The sequence below is a fragment of the Musca autumnalis genome, unplaced genomic scaffold (genome assembly GCF_047663935.1).
Source record: "Musca autumnalis isolate F117 unplaced genomic scaffold, ASM4766393v1 scaffold_4, whole genome shotgun sequence".
Lineage (NCBI taxonomy): Eukaryota > Metazoa > Arthropoda > Insecta > Diptera > Muscidae > Musca > Musca autumnalis.
In genome coordinates this window covers 246,970,855-246,988,123 of record NW_027411977.1, presented here as the reverse complement: position 1 = coordinate 246,988,123, position 17,269 = coordinate 246,970,855, and the positions used below count along the sequence as shown (strand labels likewise).

The window sequence follows — 17,269 nt, the reverse complement described above, 5'->3', positions numbered from 1 at the left end:
AGATGGGCTATATCGGTCCACACCTTTAGGTACCTCCCCCACAAAACTTCAAAAATGTTCGGAAAAATTTTGCGCACGATAACTCTTGAAGGAAGTGACCGGTGTAATCTATACTTTGCACATCATAATATATCTACCAGATATAGATCAGGTTCGAATATGGACTATATTTGCCTACTCCTTCTGGTACCTCTCACACAAAATTTCGGATAAGTTCACTTTAAGACCTGTTCTCGAATCACGTTGATTTTTGTTGAAGCGATTTGCATTCGCTACCTTCATTACGACGGTAAAAGTTTTCTGGGAAAACAGCCCGAAAGGTGTAAAAAACCCCTACGTCACCATTTGGTCCAACATTTGGTCTTCGTCATATTATATCCAAACTTAGTTTCATGGTCAATACCGGTCCACAACTTTCGGTACATCTCCCCAATATTTAAAATATTTCACTAAAATGCTAGGACGATATCACTAATTTGGTCCAAACTTTGGATCTCCTAATATTTTATCAAAATTTAGTTTAACTTCTAAAATGACCCATATTGGTCCTCCCCAAGGTTACCTGCCTTACAAAAGTTCAACATTTGTGTCTTAGTGCAGTTAATTCCTAATCCACATTTTTGTCGGCAAGTTCCTGAAGAGACCTTAAATACATTCGATCTGTCCGGAGGTGAAAGTTAGGGTATATGTATATCTATCGGCAAAGCCGACTGAAACTTTTTTACTTGTTTTTTCTAATACTCATCAAAATATGATACATAAGTACAAGGTTGTAAAAAAGTCATCACCCTATTGTAGAGTGTTATGCACTTCTTAGGACCTGTTAATTGATGTTAATACGAAAATAAATTATAAATCCAAATTTGGGAAATAAAATGATTTTATTTTTAATTTTTAATAAATTTGTGAGTGAGTTTTTTTTCGATGTAGAATTTCATTTAATCTTTAATAAAAACTCATCAAAATTTATATATAAATATTAAATATAAATTTATATATTTATATATTTTACAATGTTTTATTTAAGTTGCTTTGGTGTCTGTTTAGTTCAAATCTAGTAACTCATTTTCCGCACAGTTGCAGTTGGCCCATCGAACTAAAACTTTGCACACTTTTCACATTTGGATGATTATACATGAATATAAAACGGAAAACCAATCCTATAGCCCCCATATAACGGTATCACCCGATTTCAAGTATTTTGAGGATTTTATCTTCATTTTTAGCTCGAATTGGCTATGGATTGGCCTTTGGAGTTCCCAATGATACAGATACTTCCTCATCAAATATTGTGAACATAGGTCCAGGTTATGGTGTACCCCCCATATAGCGGTACAACGCGATTTCAGGTATTTTAAAGTTTTTATCTACATTTTCGGCTTAAATTGACTGTAAATGATAACGAAAGGGACTCTCAGGGGTCAAAAAAATATATATTTACTAAAAAGTTAAAAATAAAAAATAATAAAAAAGCGAAAAATATTTTCTAGTTTTAGTGCATTTACAAATAAAACACTGTAACATAATTTTTTTTTTTTTTAGACAATTGTTATGAATCGTACAAAACTTTTCTAAGTTGCAATTTATAAGTCACATAAAAATTTTATAGTACCAAAAAATACAAGCCTTTATAGCTACCAGACCATTAATTAAGACTTCAAGTATTGTGTATTAAATGTTTAGCTAACGGTTATTATTTAAATAATATTGGTAAATAAACAAAAACAACTATTTGGCTATTGCCCCCTTGCCTTATTCTATTAAATTGCTACTGCTGGTCAATAAGATTTTGTGGTTTTTGGTGTTATTACCGCTGCTTTTGGTTTTGTTTTTTTATGAATTTCGCAACATTTCCTAGATTTGTGTTTGCTATCAAAATTTACATTATTTTATATTTATTTTTCAATTAAATTATAAATAAACGTAACATAAAACATTTTGTTACCAAGATTTGTGGTAAGCAGAGGTGGGGAAAGGAATAAAATATTTCTTTAAACTATTGCAAATGGTGGTGGTGTGGTGTCTGACTTGATTTTATGACTCATTTAAGCTGCTTAAAGTAGGGAAATGTGAAGAGTTTTAAGAATTTAATATCAAGCAAAGGACGGTGAGATGGAGAATTACACTACACAAGTTTGTTGTTATGGATTTAATTTTGAATTGAATTTTTATATATTTTGGCTATTTACTATCAAGCAAAGGAGGGAGAGAAAGAAAATTACACTACACAAGTTTGTGGTTATGGATTAAAAGATAATTAAAATAAAAACTGAAAATGAATTTTTATATTTTTTGGGCTATTATTACAAATTGTCTCTTGTAATTGGTTACATTTTGAAGGAGCATTTGAACTTAACCTTAACGTATACAAATAAAAAAATACACCTTTTAACGTGAGACTAGAAATCCACTATGAAAAATCCAAACAATAAAAAGTATGACTTAAATACATATCGATTGTTCAATAAAAAGGCTATTTAAGCCAACAATTTTTGATACAACAAAAATTTTACGTATTTTATTGAAACAATTATTGTCATTGGTTGTTTGAACGCCACCGAAATACTTATAAAAATTACGTAAAACTCGGTTACTTCGAATATTTTTGTGAGGTTTTCGCCTTTTTAAAGTTTTGTCTGTTATATATATGTATGTAATTCCACACTTACAAAATTTCAATTGGCCTAAGACGCAATCAATTAAAAAATCTATTTTTGATAATTTTTGATTTTGTATGAAAACCTTAAACATGTAATTCTTATTAATTTAAACAACACTAAATGTTTTAAAGAAGAACAAATATTTTTTAGAAAAAGCTTAAGAAGTCTCGATTTTTTGTTAGCTTACAGGAAAGGAGACTTCTTACACAGAAACAAATATTTCAAGAAATTTTACATATTTTCGTTCGTGATGTAGTTTTCTCACACTGTATAGGTACCTCACATTACATACACGTGCAGTTTCTTATTTCCATCCGAAAGCCACTATTTTTTTGTTAATATGTAAGATTTTCATGAGATACAAAATCACTTTCCTATTTTTCCCGATATTCCAATATTTACTCTCATATTTTCTTTCTTGGTGGGTAAATGCTCTCAACTTTGTTCTCGTTTTCTTTTGAATGGTAGAATGATAAGTGGATTATAATCTACTTAGCTTTTTTTAAGTTTTCTCGCCCAAAAAATGTCGGCTCTAGTTAGGTCTCCTTTTCTAACATTTTTACATTAAGCCATCGATATGCAGGTCTGCTCTAAATAATAGAATTTTTATAATTTAAGTTTTTGTGTTTTAATAGTTTGGCTTCCAAGTTCACTATCCTACGTTACCCATATTTAGATCATTTATTATTAGAACACCATAAATAATAGGTACTTTCTTCCATCTTGTTATAGTTTCCCATAGCCAACCATTCTAATCCCTAAATACTTAATATAAATATAGTTTTTATTAGTTTCTCTATAAATCAATAATATTCTTCTTCTACTTCCATGCTAGTTATCCACTTAACTTAGTATACATTTTTACTACTTCAACTACTATCATCGTCATGATCATCATTACTGTCTACACCTTAAATGACTCGGTGTTCCTTCGATTCATTGCTATCTCTTATTTTCTTGGTAATTTAAGACAATTTTTTATATGAATGTTCTACTCGTCGTCGAAGAACATAAAAAATACTGATTCGGGTTTTTTATGTGCATTGTAATTGGATACATAAGCTGATTATTGTACGCATTTATTGCCATAATATAATTATAGCATAGAGTTGTGAATATTATTTTACATTAAATTGAAAGAAAAGAAATTATAAATGGCCGCAAGACTTTGTTTGGTGGTTAAATCGTAGCTACAATGACGATGCGACACACAGTATAGCAGGTGTGAGTAATTAATGACTTGCCTAAGCATTTGCTTTTGTTTTGCTGAGCTGTGTAAAAAATGGGTTTTAATAACTTAAGCAAGATCAGCAAAAATATATGGATTTGTGAACAAGCCTTCTTAAATGCAGTGCATAGTATCCTCTACATATTAATGTGATGAAATTTCAAAATTTAGACTACGAATTGAGGTCAATGACACAGTTAATACAAATGGAAATGTGAAACTTTGAGTTTTGCCAAAATGATGGGCTAGAAAATTGAAAAACTATGGATGAAGTTTACATAAATGGGTTATAGGTAACATAAATGGGTTATGATAGGAAGATAGGAAATAGTTAATGCGTTCATAGTTACAATAAGGAAGCGTGTGATATTTTTAGAGTCGAGAAAATGTTAGCAAATTAGTGAAAATTTATAAGAAGGAAAGTGTGAAAGGATTTGTAGGAACTGAAAAAAATTTTTGTTGCACCTGAACATTCATTATTGTTATCTTTGATTACACTGTGCAACACTGAAAATGCAAACAAGGATGTCTTCCGAAACATTAGCTGAAATTTTCAAATTACGTTTTTTTAATTCGGGTTTCTACATACACAGTTTTATAAAATTGGATCTAATGATCTAAGAAATATCTGTATATGTACTATTTAGCCACGCACATTTCTTTAGGATTCCCATTATTGATCGCCATTCCGAAATGTGTGTCAAATAAGTCAGTTAAACTTTCAATTAAATTATTTTCTGAAAATTGTAATCGATATAAGAGCTTCTGTTATGATAAGTAAAAAAGTATCAACCAACATTGTTGACATACCCAGCTAAATTTATTTGAAGTTGTTCTATTTGAAATTGTGGTTGCATAGTTTTTTTGAAGCAGTTCATGTAGTTCATGAAAAATGGACTGTATCCTCGCTGCACCATGCCCTTGTAAAAATCATGACTTCTTTCACATGAAAATATGTAATCCGAAGTCACTTGCACTCATGATTCATCTACTTCTTTGGCTACAAACAATTTGCTGGGTAGATAGATGTATTCTCATCCTGTGACTTGAAATAAAAACAATAACAGAAGTGGTGGACCTACATTTTAGAATTTCCCAGCGTACATTTTTAGGTGTTTGTGGGATAGGTATCATAAGCCGTAGGTCTAATTATTCCACTGACAGTCCTAATCTACGCAGACTACACTGAATAAAATTACAGAATTTAAAAAAGGCTATTAAAACTTTTAAAATAAGAGAAGTATGACGAAGTTGCCCAAAATATTTGATAATTTCTGGGTCTACATCTCAGGAAGTATTGTCTCAAATTGGATTAATGAGGAACGAAATGACATGGTCCATTTATGGAAGTCCTTTCTTTCGATACCAGCCAGTTTAGTTTAGGATTTTTTAGAGCTTTTGGGCCATTATGTCAGCAAGCATAAACTTGCCCACAAAATAATTATATCATTGTAATCAGAATCACAAGGATTACCTTCGATGAAAATTTTGAACTTTTGTGAGGATGATGTTGTCTGATATAGACCTTCTTGAAACTTGATATACGTTTGGAAAAATTTACGATATGCTTAATTTCGGCCAAATCTGATAATCATTCCTAAGTTATATTGCTCATACATGACTCAGTGGCATCAGGTTTTATTTTGAGATTTCCCTCAGTACGTATTGATATGCCCCTTCGTAGTAAAAGCCACAAGGGCATCCTGAAGCAACATTTTCAAAAAGCTTCGGATGTCCTTACTGTAACTTATTGCTAAAAAAATTGAAATTTTATATGGGAGGTATCCGAATAAATGGATCGATATAGTCCATATTCAAGACTAATCTATGTCCTGAAGAAAGATTACGATGTATTATTTTACTGTGCATCCATCCAGGCCGATAGAAGGACCTCAAGTTTAAATCGACTGCAAATGCTCTGAAATGGATTACGTCCAAACATACATGGGGTCGAAAACCATTATTACGATGGAACCCATTTTTGGTAGTATGAAAGTGTATATGACCTCGTTTGCCCAAAGGCAGATGGCATACAAATTGAGACATTCAAAGAAATCTTAATAATAAATTAAGAATTTCTGCACGTCGAAGGAGCAAATATGTACTATACATAGCTTCTCATCACCTAACCGAACCTCTTTATAACATCTTTCCGAATCTTTATAGGCTTCTCATTACCTACGCGAACCTCTTTAGAGCTTTCCATCATATATTCTAACCACTAAAGAGCTTTTCAATATTTATTTAAATTTCTATATACGTTTTAATCGTCTACTCGAACCTCTATAGAGGTCCTCATCATCTATTCGAACCTCTGTTAAGCCTTCCATCATCTATTCGAACCTCCATAAAGCTTCTGATCATCTATTCGAACCTTTATAGTTTTTCTCTTCGTTTATTTGGCCCTCTATGAAGATTCTAATAATTTATTTGACCCTCCATAAAACTTTTCATCATCAATTCAAACCTCCGTAGAGCTCCTCATCACCTCTTCCGGCCACTCTAGTGTTTCTCATCATTTATTGGAACCTCTATTAAGCCTCCCATCATCTATTCGAACCTCCATGGAGCTTCTGATCATCTATTCAAACCTTTATAAAGCTCATCTTCATTTATTTGGTCCTCTTTGAAGCTTCTCGCAATTTATTCGACGCTCTATTAAACTTTTTATCATCAATTCGAACCTCTTTATCACCTGTTCCAACCATTCTAGTTTTTCTCATCATCTATCCGCACCTCTTCAGAGCTTATCTATTCGAACCTCCATAAAGCTTCTGATCATCTATTCGAGCTTTTATAGATCTTCTCTTCGTTTATCATAGAAGGACCGTTTATTATAGAACAGTTAAGGACCGAGGAAAAATCAAATTTAAGGGGAAAGCAGTCATGAAGGAACAAAGCAATAGAACACTTCCTTTGTGTAATACCTATAAGTTCACTAACTGAGGCAATTAAAAAAATGTTTAAATTCTTTTAAAGATATATTGGCCGTAACGTTCAATCGTAAAATTCGAAATTGTGGGCACATATCCTTTGATCTTCCAGAATTGTGGATTCTATTTACAAGATAACTCTTATGCATGATCATACATGCTTTAATTTAAATTAAAAAAAAAGAAAAATTTTTTCTGCCTACAAAATACCTATGGAAGGTCTTATGTTTGGAAAAGTCGTCTGTCTTCAGAAAATCTTCCAGAACTGAAGATTTCATATACCAGATTAGCCTGATTTGACATGATACGTCATGGTTCTAATAAAACATCAAAAATTTGAGCCTATTTTATTGTTCCAGAGATATTGACCCTAAATTTCATAAACCAAAAATTTACTTGAAATTCGTTGTTTCCTATTCCTATACTCATAATTTTCTATTCACAAGTGCATGTCATTGTGTTCAATTTAGACTTTATCTTAACTCGACTTGTTCTTAACTTGCTTGCACACGAGTGCGCATGCCTTGTGGACACAAACAACTTCAAATCAGGTGACGAATTTCACAACACATTTTATGGGTTACATACAGCAGTGAACGAATATATAAAAATTGATTGTTATTAGTCTATTGGAATATTTAAAAATAATACTTAATATTTTTGACTTTTAATTAATAAATTTAATAAAAAATCTTTCTAAAAAAATTTTGTTAAAAACAATTAATAAAAAAATTTTCTAAAAAAATATTTTTTAAGCAAAAATTTAATTTTTCCCAAAACATATTTTTTAGAAAAATTTAATTTTTCCAATAAAACATTTTTTAGGAAAAAATGTAATTTTTCCAAAAAAATAGGTATTTTTTTGTGAAAAATTATTTTTTTATGAAAAAATTTAGTTTTTCCGAATATAAATATTTTTACAAAAAAATTTATTTGTTTAAAATATATTTAATTTTTGCAGAAAAGTACGATTTAAGAAAAGGAAAATTATATCCATAAAAGGAGGAATTTATGTTCAAAACCTTTTTTCCTAAGTCTGTTTTAAAAAATTGTGCAATTAAAAACTAATTTTTAAAAGCCGGTTTAAGAAGTTTTTATTTACAAATAAAATTAATATTTTTATTGCCTCGTATATATAATATAGAGAAGATTTTTACTTAAAAATGTTCTCCAAATAATAATTTTTAAAGTATTAGATAACAATTTCAAAAATATTTAATATTTTTTCTTCCTCTTGTTTAAAAGGAAATAAAATCATAATTTTATTGTTATCATTTTTTTCTATTCGAAAATTGTTTTGAATTTTGTTAATTTTTCATTTCACTTACCACTGTTAACTGAATAACGATACAATGCCTCATAAAGTGCCATCACCATTAAATCTCCCGGCACCAAAGGACTTTGCATTGGCGTTTGTGTTGCTGATGAGGTGGTATTTGGTGAAGCTTGCAATGAACTAGCAGCACTGTTGGTGCCATCTGAGGATGTGTTGCCGGCGGATGAGACGGTATCATCCGCACCACCCTCTGGCAAATAAAAGGGCACAGCCATTGTGTTTGTTGTATGTTTGACAATTAAATAGAATTTTTCACAGAAATTATGTTGATGAAGACACTCACTGATAATGATGTCGTCGTTAAGGTGACAACAGCAACAACTAAATTGATAATTGGCAATATTCGGTTGTCCTTGTTGCTGTTGCCAAAGGCAAAACAATTATTTTAACAAATTGTTAGTGAATTATTTGGAGGGCAGTTTTGTATTTTGGGCAAGGAACAATTTTCCTTTTATTAGTTTGTTATTATATTTTTTAATTGTTTTATTATTGTTGGTGTGGTGTTAACTTTCTTTTTTGTGACTTCTCTTAATAAATTTAGAGAATTTCATAAATTAATTTCTTTTTCAAACAATAACTTTTTACATGTTTTTTATACTTTGCTATATTGCAGTAGTTTGTTTGGCACTGTTTTTTTTCAACTCTTTGCAAGGATATGAATTTCACAATTTTTTTTATTTTTTGTTTTGCACAATTTCTTTTTCACAAAAGTCGTGTTTAGTACAATTAATTAATTGTTTAATTAATTTTTAGTAAATAACTTTTCTTGGTCACTTTAAATATTTATTGTTTGTTTTTATTTCGGGGCACTTTGCGTGTTTTTTTGTTTAGTAGAATTTTGTTTGTTGTCTTTTTCTTTATTTTTCTTCTTCTTGTTATGGTCAGTGATTTTTCTTAATCTTAACTAAAAAGCACTTAAAACGTCGTCGAACGTATAGATAAATTACAACAACACACGTCTTACTCGCTTCGTAGCTCGAATACAACTGCTGGCAATGTGGCTAGGAGCCTCACACCATACCCGACTGATTGGGGAGCACTTTTGCTTATTGTCTCTACTCTGCAGTGCAGCACACAGACACACAGTGCAACAAGAACAGCAGAACAACAGCAACAATAACGACAACATACAAAACACCGAACCACAGAATTATAAAAAAATCGACTCACAATGAAAAACAATGCAAACACACACTCACCGACCAACACAGAACAGGCTAGCTGCGAGAACGAGAATCACAACAAAAAATTATGAATCCAGCAACAACAAATAAACACACAACACCAGACTCAGAGATCTCAGATGGATGGTTGTTGGTAGGCTCACATTATGCAGTGCATCAATGCAGTGCAACAACAAAAAAATCATGCACGCAACATAGTCAAACAAGCCAATGCACAACAAATACAAACACAACAAGAAATATCTTAACCATGCATCCAAACATCCATCCATCCATCTATTCGACAAAACAGAACCAGTAATGTCATGATGCAGAAGAAGAAGAAGAAGAGGTATCTCACAAACACCAAAACCCTGTTCTCTAGTCAGAGGAGCTGAGCTGTGTCATAAAAAAGAGGCTTTGATTAATCAAACTTAGAATTGCCCCCTAAAAAAGAGAACATAAACAGGGAGTATGGAAAAAAAAGAGGCAGAGAGCCCCAAAGAAGAGTTAATATGCCTACTTTGGCATAGGCCTATAAACCAGGGGTGAGCACGCCTGTGTGCTAGCACACAGGTAAATTGTGAAAGCGTACTCTTAGTTTTGTGTGAACAATAAACAATTAAAAGTTTATGCAATTTTTTATTTATATTTTTTAATAATTTGCATTGTGGGATTTTAGACAACACTAATGTTTAAAAAAATGTTGAAATAAGTAATAAAACATCAAGAAAAAATAAATATTTATTCTCCCTTAAATTTGCCTCTCTCTCTCGATTTTGCTCAGCTCTGCCTATAAACATTGAAAATAATTACACAGTGCTACAGAGTGCACGTTTTTTATCTGGAGATCTGTGACCGGATTATTTTTGAATGTGGACGATCCACAGCATGGGCTAGTTCCCATTTCCATAGACAATTTTAAAAAGGAATTCTTCACTTATGTTCTGAAGTTCTTTGTTCTTGCCTACAGAGTCCCTATGGATGATCTTCTGCGGGGTCTTCGGCCTACAAAAAACCAAGGGAGGGTCTTCTACGCAGAGTAGACATAATATGTAGTGGGTTTTCTATCGCTTAGAGAAAAATTGCTTCGACATACCGAAAGCCTTTTATAGGCCTATAAACAGACAGGACTACATCAGTGCAAGGTATATGGAACGACTTCTACTCATTTTACATATGACCAATATTAGGCTTTCTAGGACTCGAAGACCTATAGAATGTCCTGAAAGTATTGAGAACCATTAGAAGTCCTGTAGAAAGACTTTCATGAATCCAGCGAGCGTCTAACTTTAGAAACCCTTCGAAGCTTTTACACATTGATAAGACGTATAGAAAGAAGTATTTTTACATTTCTAAGACTTATATAGAAGACCTTCCACGTAGTGAGAACCTACAGAGCAGCAATAAATGTAGGTCTTTCATCTATAGAGGAACTGTAAAGCCCTAGGGTACTTCTATAGACCCTTTCTTAAAGAAAGGGTGCTTCTATTGAAAGAAATGGGAACTGAAAGAAAGGGTGCTTTTTAAAGCATTTTTGAAAGAAAGGGAACTTCTTAAGACCCAATTTGAAAAAAATGATGCTTCTATAGACACTTTCTGAAAGAAAAGGTGCAACTATGGAGCCTTCCCAATGAAAGGATGCTTCTTTAGACCCTTTCTCAAAGAAAGGGTGCTTCTTTAGATCCTTTCTCAAAGAAAGGGTGCTTCTTTAATGATTTCCTGAAATAAAGGATGCTTCTTTAATGATTTTCTGAAAGAAAGGGTGCTTCTTTAACGATTTTCTGAAAGAAAGGGTGCTTCTATAACGATTTTCTGAAAGAAATGGTGCTTCTTTAATGATTTTCTGAAAGAAAGGGAGCTTCTTTAATGATTTCCTGAAAGAGAGGGAGCTTCTTTAATGATTTTCTAAAAGAAAGTGAGCTTCTTTAATGATTTTCTGAAAGAAAGGGTGCTTCCTTAGAACTTTTCTGAAAGAAAGGGTGCTTCCTTAGAACATTTCTGAAAGAAATGGTGCTTCTTTAGAACCTTTCTGAAAGAAATTGTGCTTCTTCAGAACCTTTCTGAAAGAAATGGTCCTTCTTTAGAACCCTTCTGAAAGAAATGGTGCTTCTTTAGAACATTTCTGAAAGAAATGGTGCTTCTTTAGAACCTTTCTGAAAAAAATGGTGCTTCTTTAGAACCTTTCTGAAAGAAATGGTGCTTCTTTAGACCCTTTCTGAAAGAGAGGGTGCTTCTATAGACCTTTTCTGAAAGAGAGGGTGCTTCTATAGACCCTTTCTGAAAGAGAGAGTGCTTCTATAGACCCTTTCTGAAAGAGAGGGTGCTTCTATAAACCCTTTCTGAAAGAGAGGGTGCTTCTATAGACCCTTTCTGAAAGAGAGGGTGCTTCTATAGACCCTTTCTGAAAGAGAGGGTGCTTCTATAGACCCTTTCTGAAAGAGAGGGTGCTTCTATAGACCCTTTCTGAAAGAGAGGGTGCTTCTATAGACCCTTTCTGTAAGAGAGGGTGCTTCTATAGACCCTTTCTGAAAGAGAGGGTGCTTCTATAGACCCTTCCTAAAGAGAGGGTGCTGCTATAGACCCTTTCTGAAAGAGAGGGTGCTTCTATAGACCCTTTCTGAAAGAGAGGGTGCTTCTATAGACCCTTTCTGAAAGAGAGGGTGCTTCTATAGACCCTTTCTGAAAGAGAGGGTGCTTCTATAGACCCTTTCTGAAAGAGAGGGTGCTTCAATAGACCCTTTCTGAATGAGAGGGTGCTTCTATAGACCCTTTCTGAAAGAGAGGGTGCTTCTATAAACCCTTTCTGAAAGAGAGGGTGCTTCTGTAAACCCTTTCTGAAAGAGAGGGTACTTCTATAAACCCTTTCTGAAAGAGAGGGTGCTTCTATAAACCCTTTCTGAAAGAGAGGGTGCTTCTATAAACCCTTTCTGAAAGAGAGGGTGCTTCAGTAGACCCATTCTGAAAGAGAGGGTGCTTCAGTAGACCCATTCTGAAAGAGAGGGCGCTTCAGTAGACCCATTCTGAAAGAGAGGGCGCTTCAGTAGACCCATTCTGAATGAGAGGGTGTTTCAGTAGATCCTTTCTGAAACAGAGGGTGCTTCAGTATACCCTTTCTGAAACAGAGGGTGATTCAGTAGATCCATTCTGAAAGAAAAACTGCTTCAGTAGACCCATTCTGAAAGAAAAGCTGCTTCAGTAGACCCATTCTGAAAGAAAAACTGCTTCAGAAGTCCCTTTCTGAAAGAGAAGGTGCTTCAGTAGACCCTTTATAAAAGAAGGGTGCTTCGGTAGTTGCTTCCTGAAAGAAAGACTATTTTATGGAGCCTTTCTGAAAAAAGATGCTTCAGTAGACCCTTCCTGAAAGTAAGGAAGTTTCAGTAGACGCCTCCTGAGAGAAAGACTACGCAATAGACCCTTTCCGAAAGAAAGGGTGCTTCTATAGAACCTTTCTCAGAGAAAAGTTGATTTAATAGACCATTTCGGAAAGAAAGGGAATTTCTATAGATCCTTCCTTAGTGAACCGGTGTTTCCATAAGCCCTTCCATAAGTTAAGGATGGTTCTATAGACCGTTCCTGAGAGAAAGATTGCTTCACTAGACCCTTCCTGAAAGAAAGGGTGTTTCGGTAGTTTCTTCCTGAAAAAAGACTATTTGAATATACCCTTCCTGAGAGAAAGTCTATTTTATAGACCCATTCTGAAAGAAAGGGTGCCTCAACAGACCCTTCCTGGAAGAAAGACTATTCTATAGACCCTTTCCAAAAGAAAGCGTGCTTTCTTAAAGAAAAGGTGCTTCTATAGACCCTTCCTGAACAAAACGGTGCTTTTTATATACCTTTTCTGAAAGAAACGGTGCTTTAATAGGTCCTTTGTTAAGTAAAGGGTGCCTTTATAGACCCTCTCTGAAGTAAAGGGTGCCTTTATAGACCCTCTCTGAAGTAAAGGATGCGTAGACCCTTCCTGAAGTAAAGGGTACTTCTATAGACCCTTCCTGAAATAAAGGGTGTTTCTATAGACACTTCATGAAGTAAAAGGTGCTTCTATAGACCCTTCCTGGAGTAAAATCTGCTTCTATAGACCCTTCCCGAGAGATAGTGCCTTTATATGCCTCTATAGACCCTTCTTGAGGGAATGGGTGCCTCTATAGACCCTTACTGAAGAAAGACTCTCCCTGAGAGAAAGGGTGTCTCCACAGACCCTTTCTGAGAGAATAGGGCCCTCTATAGAGGCCCTTCTACAGACCCTTTCTGAAAGAAGTGTTTTGGAAGGCAAAGCTCTAAAAAATCTAACGTCGACCAGCTATAATGCCTTGGTATTCGTGTAATGTAAGGACGATTATGTTTTTTGTGTATGCAGTGTAGATCGGGTCTGCCAGTGGAATAATTAGACCCACTGTTTAGGATACCTACCGCAACAGCGCCTAAAATTTTACCATGGAAATTTCCAAGACTTCTTTTGTCACCTACGCAAATGCTGATCTTGTTTATTTGTTTTCTCTGTAGTCCAGTGTTATTAAAAACTTATTCTAAGAGTCATGATTGTTGTTGATGGCTACAGATGATGATGATTTTTGGTTCATTTGTTTCCTCAAAAAAAATAATAAGAGCGAGCCCCTAATTTTCTTTCTCTGCCCTTAACTCAGAGCAGCACCAAAGCAGCAGAGTTTCTTAAATGATTTTTCGTTTCTTAATTTCTTGTTGTTGTTGCAGCAGGTATAAACATGTATTTAATCAGTGTAAATTTGTTGTTGCTGCCTCTGCTGTTGTCGTTGCTAAACGAGCTCTATACACCAACACAACTACAAAATGGAGGAACCAGTAGAACCAACAACAACAACACAATACACCAACCATCCATGCAACGAATGCTTAAGCAAAACAAAACATACGATTGCAGGTTTTTTCGCTTGTTTTGTTTTGATATTCACATTTGTCTTCATCGGTTTATGGTTGGTTGTGGGCTGTTTGGCTGCCTGTTTGCCATCTATTCAGCTTGTGAGCGAGCTGACTGCTAAAACATAAATTTAAAGAATATAAACAAAACTACAAAAACAAAAAATATATATTGTATCTGTGTGAGCTGTGTTGCTTAATGTGGGTGTGTGTGAGTGAGTATCTTTATGTGTTGCTTGAGATTTGTGTAGAATAGGAGCATAAAATGGCAATGAGAAAAATTAATAAAGAGAAAATGTGATTAAAAATTACAATTTTGTTAAAGAGCAAAAAAAGAGAGATTTGTTTAAAAAAGTAGTAGAATTTTGAATTAGTAGTGGATTGATTTGAAGGAAGAAGTAATGTCTTCTGAGGTGATATTGTGAAATACATATGTATGTATTATATATTACATGGTATAATGGTTACCCGATACCATGTCTGAAGGAGGTACATATAACCACGAAATGTGTCATTGCCAATGCTGAAGGGTTTTCTAAATTTTGTAACTTGGATCTGAAGTTTACCCCCTATTTTTTATTGGAAAATAAAATGTAATAACTTTCTAAGAAGCTTCAGTTTGTATTTAACAAATCTCAAGAACATCAACGTCTAAACATAAGCGCCTTTTTATTATCAAACATTTCGCATCAACATTAAAGGCATTGGAATAGCCCTTTAGACTGTTTATAAGTGGTGTTTTCTACATATCACATCAACTGGATCTTTTTACAATGCCAGAAGCAACATATGATTTGTTTTTGTTTGTTTGTATTTAGCAAAAAACAACAAAAAAGTTTAAAGGCAACACACAATTTCTTCCTAGAGTTTGTTTTTTTCGCTAGTGTTTAGTTTCCATGGAAAAAGTCAAGGAAAAATGGCAAAATTAGCCGATGTGATGGATAAATGCATATCAAATGGCATAACAAACAGCAACAACAATCATCTTCTGGTCGGGAAATGAGTGAAAATGCATCTAAGGATCTTTTAGCACATTGTAAATGTTTATTTAAAAAATTGCAATGCTCTATTAATTGTTGACCTCAAAGTTGCCGACGACTGATGCCGCTGCTGCTGTTGCTGCTGCTACAGTTCTTACAAAATAAAACTCCATATTTAGGGATCAAAGTCAATTTGACAGGGGTCGATCAGTCACACATATGAGATGAAATAGCATAGGGTGGTCCGATTTTGTAACAACATATTACATAATATTTATATAGATGGACATCCTTCTGTAGGGCTCCTGTAGATGGAGTGCGAGTGCATTCTGAATGTCTCTCCTTTAGACAGGCTACCTTTTGGAGTCTCTCAGCAGGTGTGCCATGTTGGTGGTTTTCCCGCTACTTGTGGTGATTTTTGACGTACAAAAACCACTGTTTAAGCAGGAATGTCAACTGTTTTAAGGCAAAAATCGCTACAGACCTATGGTGCGTATGTGGTTGTAGCGATTTTTACCTCGGAATAGTTGTCATCCCTGTCTCTCAGTATTTAAAAGATGACCTCCTAAGGAATACTTTTTACAGGAAAAAAACCTTCTACAAGCCATTTGAGGATAAAATACCTTCCACAGAAAATTAAAACCAACTAACTGTCTTTTTCTGTGGATAGAAAAGTTCCTACAGGCCTCCCGTGAATGATACGAAGACCAGCAACAGAGGTTCTATGGATAGTAGAGCTTCTAAAGGCATTTTTTATATGTGGCTCTCCAGGGAAACAGGATTTTCTACAGGCTTCTATGGATAAATGCCCATCTACTAGCATTCTGTGAATAGAAAACCTCCTGCAGATCGTATTGTAGATACAAGAAATTATTTAGGTCACAAAGGATGGAGGACCTTTCACAAACCTTTTATAAATGGAAGACCTACTACAGGTATTTTATGAATAGGCGACCTTGTATGGGTCTTATGGTGATAGAAGAGAATATCATATGGGCAGAAGAAATTCTATAATTTTTCGATGGATAAAAGATCTTTCACAGGTCTTCTGTGGGCAAAATAAATTCTGTAGGTATCATAAGGATAGAAGATATTATACAATTATTGCATAGATAGAAGACGTTCTACAGGCCTTCAATAGACGGAAAACCTTCACGGGGTCTTCTATGGAAAGAAGACCTTCCTACATGTCCTTTGTGATTATAAGACCTTCCAGGGGTCTTCTAGTGGATAGAAGACGTTCTGCAGGTCTACAATAGATGGAAGACCTTCTATAGGCCTTCTATGGATAGAGCACCTTCTCTACTGACAAAATACCTTTTAGAGGTTTTTTAAGAATAGATGACCTTCTATGGGTCATCCAGATATAGAAAATACTCTATGGATATCCTATTTCTGTAGGTCTCCTATGGATAGAAGACCTTTTATATAGGTTTTCTGCAGATAGAAGATCTGCTGTAAGTTAACTGTGGATAAAAGATCTGCTACAGGTCTTCTGTGGACAGATGAACTTCTGTAGGTCTCATAAGGATAAAAGCCCTTCTCTAGGTGTTCTATGGACAGAAGCCCTTCCCTAGGTCTTCTATTGACAAAAGCCCCTCCCTAGGTCTTCTATGGATAGAAGACCTTCTCTACAGCCTCTATGGATAGAAGATCTTCTACAGGTATTTTATGAATATAAGACCTTCTAAGGGTCTTCTAGGTTTAGAAGTGGCTGTGTATATCTCCTGTTGATAGAAGATCTTTTACAGGTTTTCTGTGGACAGAAGGACATTGGCAAGTCTCATGTGGATAGAAGTTGTTCTACAGGTATCCGATGGTTAGAAACCTTTTACAGATCTTCTGTTAATAGAAGACTCTTTGTAGGTCTCCTATTGATAGAAGACCTTCTATAGGTTTCCTAGGGACTGACGACGGTCTACAAGTATTCTGTAGATAGAAAACCTTCTACAGATCTTCTGGGGATAGAAGGCTTTCTACAGCTTTTCTGGGGATAGAAGACCTACCCTAGGTCTCCTCTAGATAGAAGACATTCCATAGTTTTTCTGCAGATAGAAGACTTGCTAAAGGTCTCTG

At 34.4% G+C, this 17,269-nt stretch overlaps 1 protein-coding gene across 1 annotated transcript in view; it reads right to left on the bottom strand.

Annotated features, from left to right (window-relative positions):
• Nucleotides 1–9,180, bottom strand: part of hid (head involution defective) — a 49,764-nt gene extending 40,584 nt beyond the window's left edge. Inside the window, exon 1 of the mRNA XM_073981666.1 lies at nucleotides 8,150–9,180. Coding sequence (XP_073837767.1) covers nucleotides 8,150–8,372 — 223 coding nt within the window. The 5' untranslated portion in view covers nucleotides 8,373–9,180. The remainder of the gene's footprint in view (nucleotides 1–8,149) is intronic.
• Nucleotides 9,181–17,269: the final 8,089 nt, after the last annotated feature.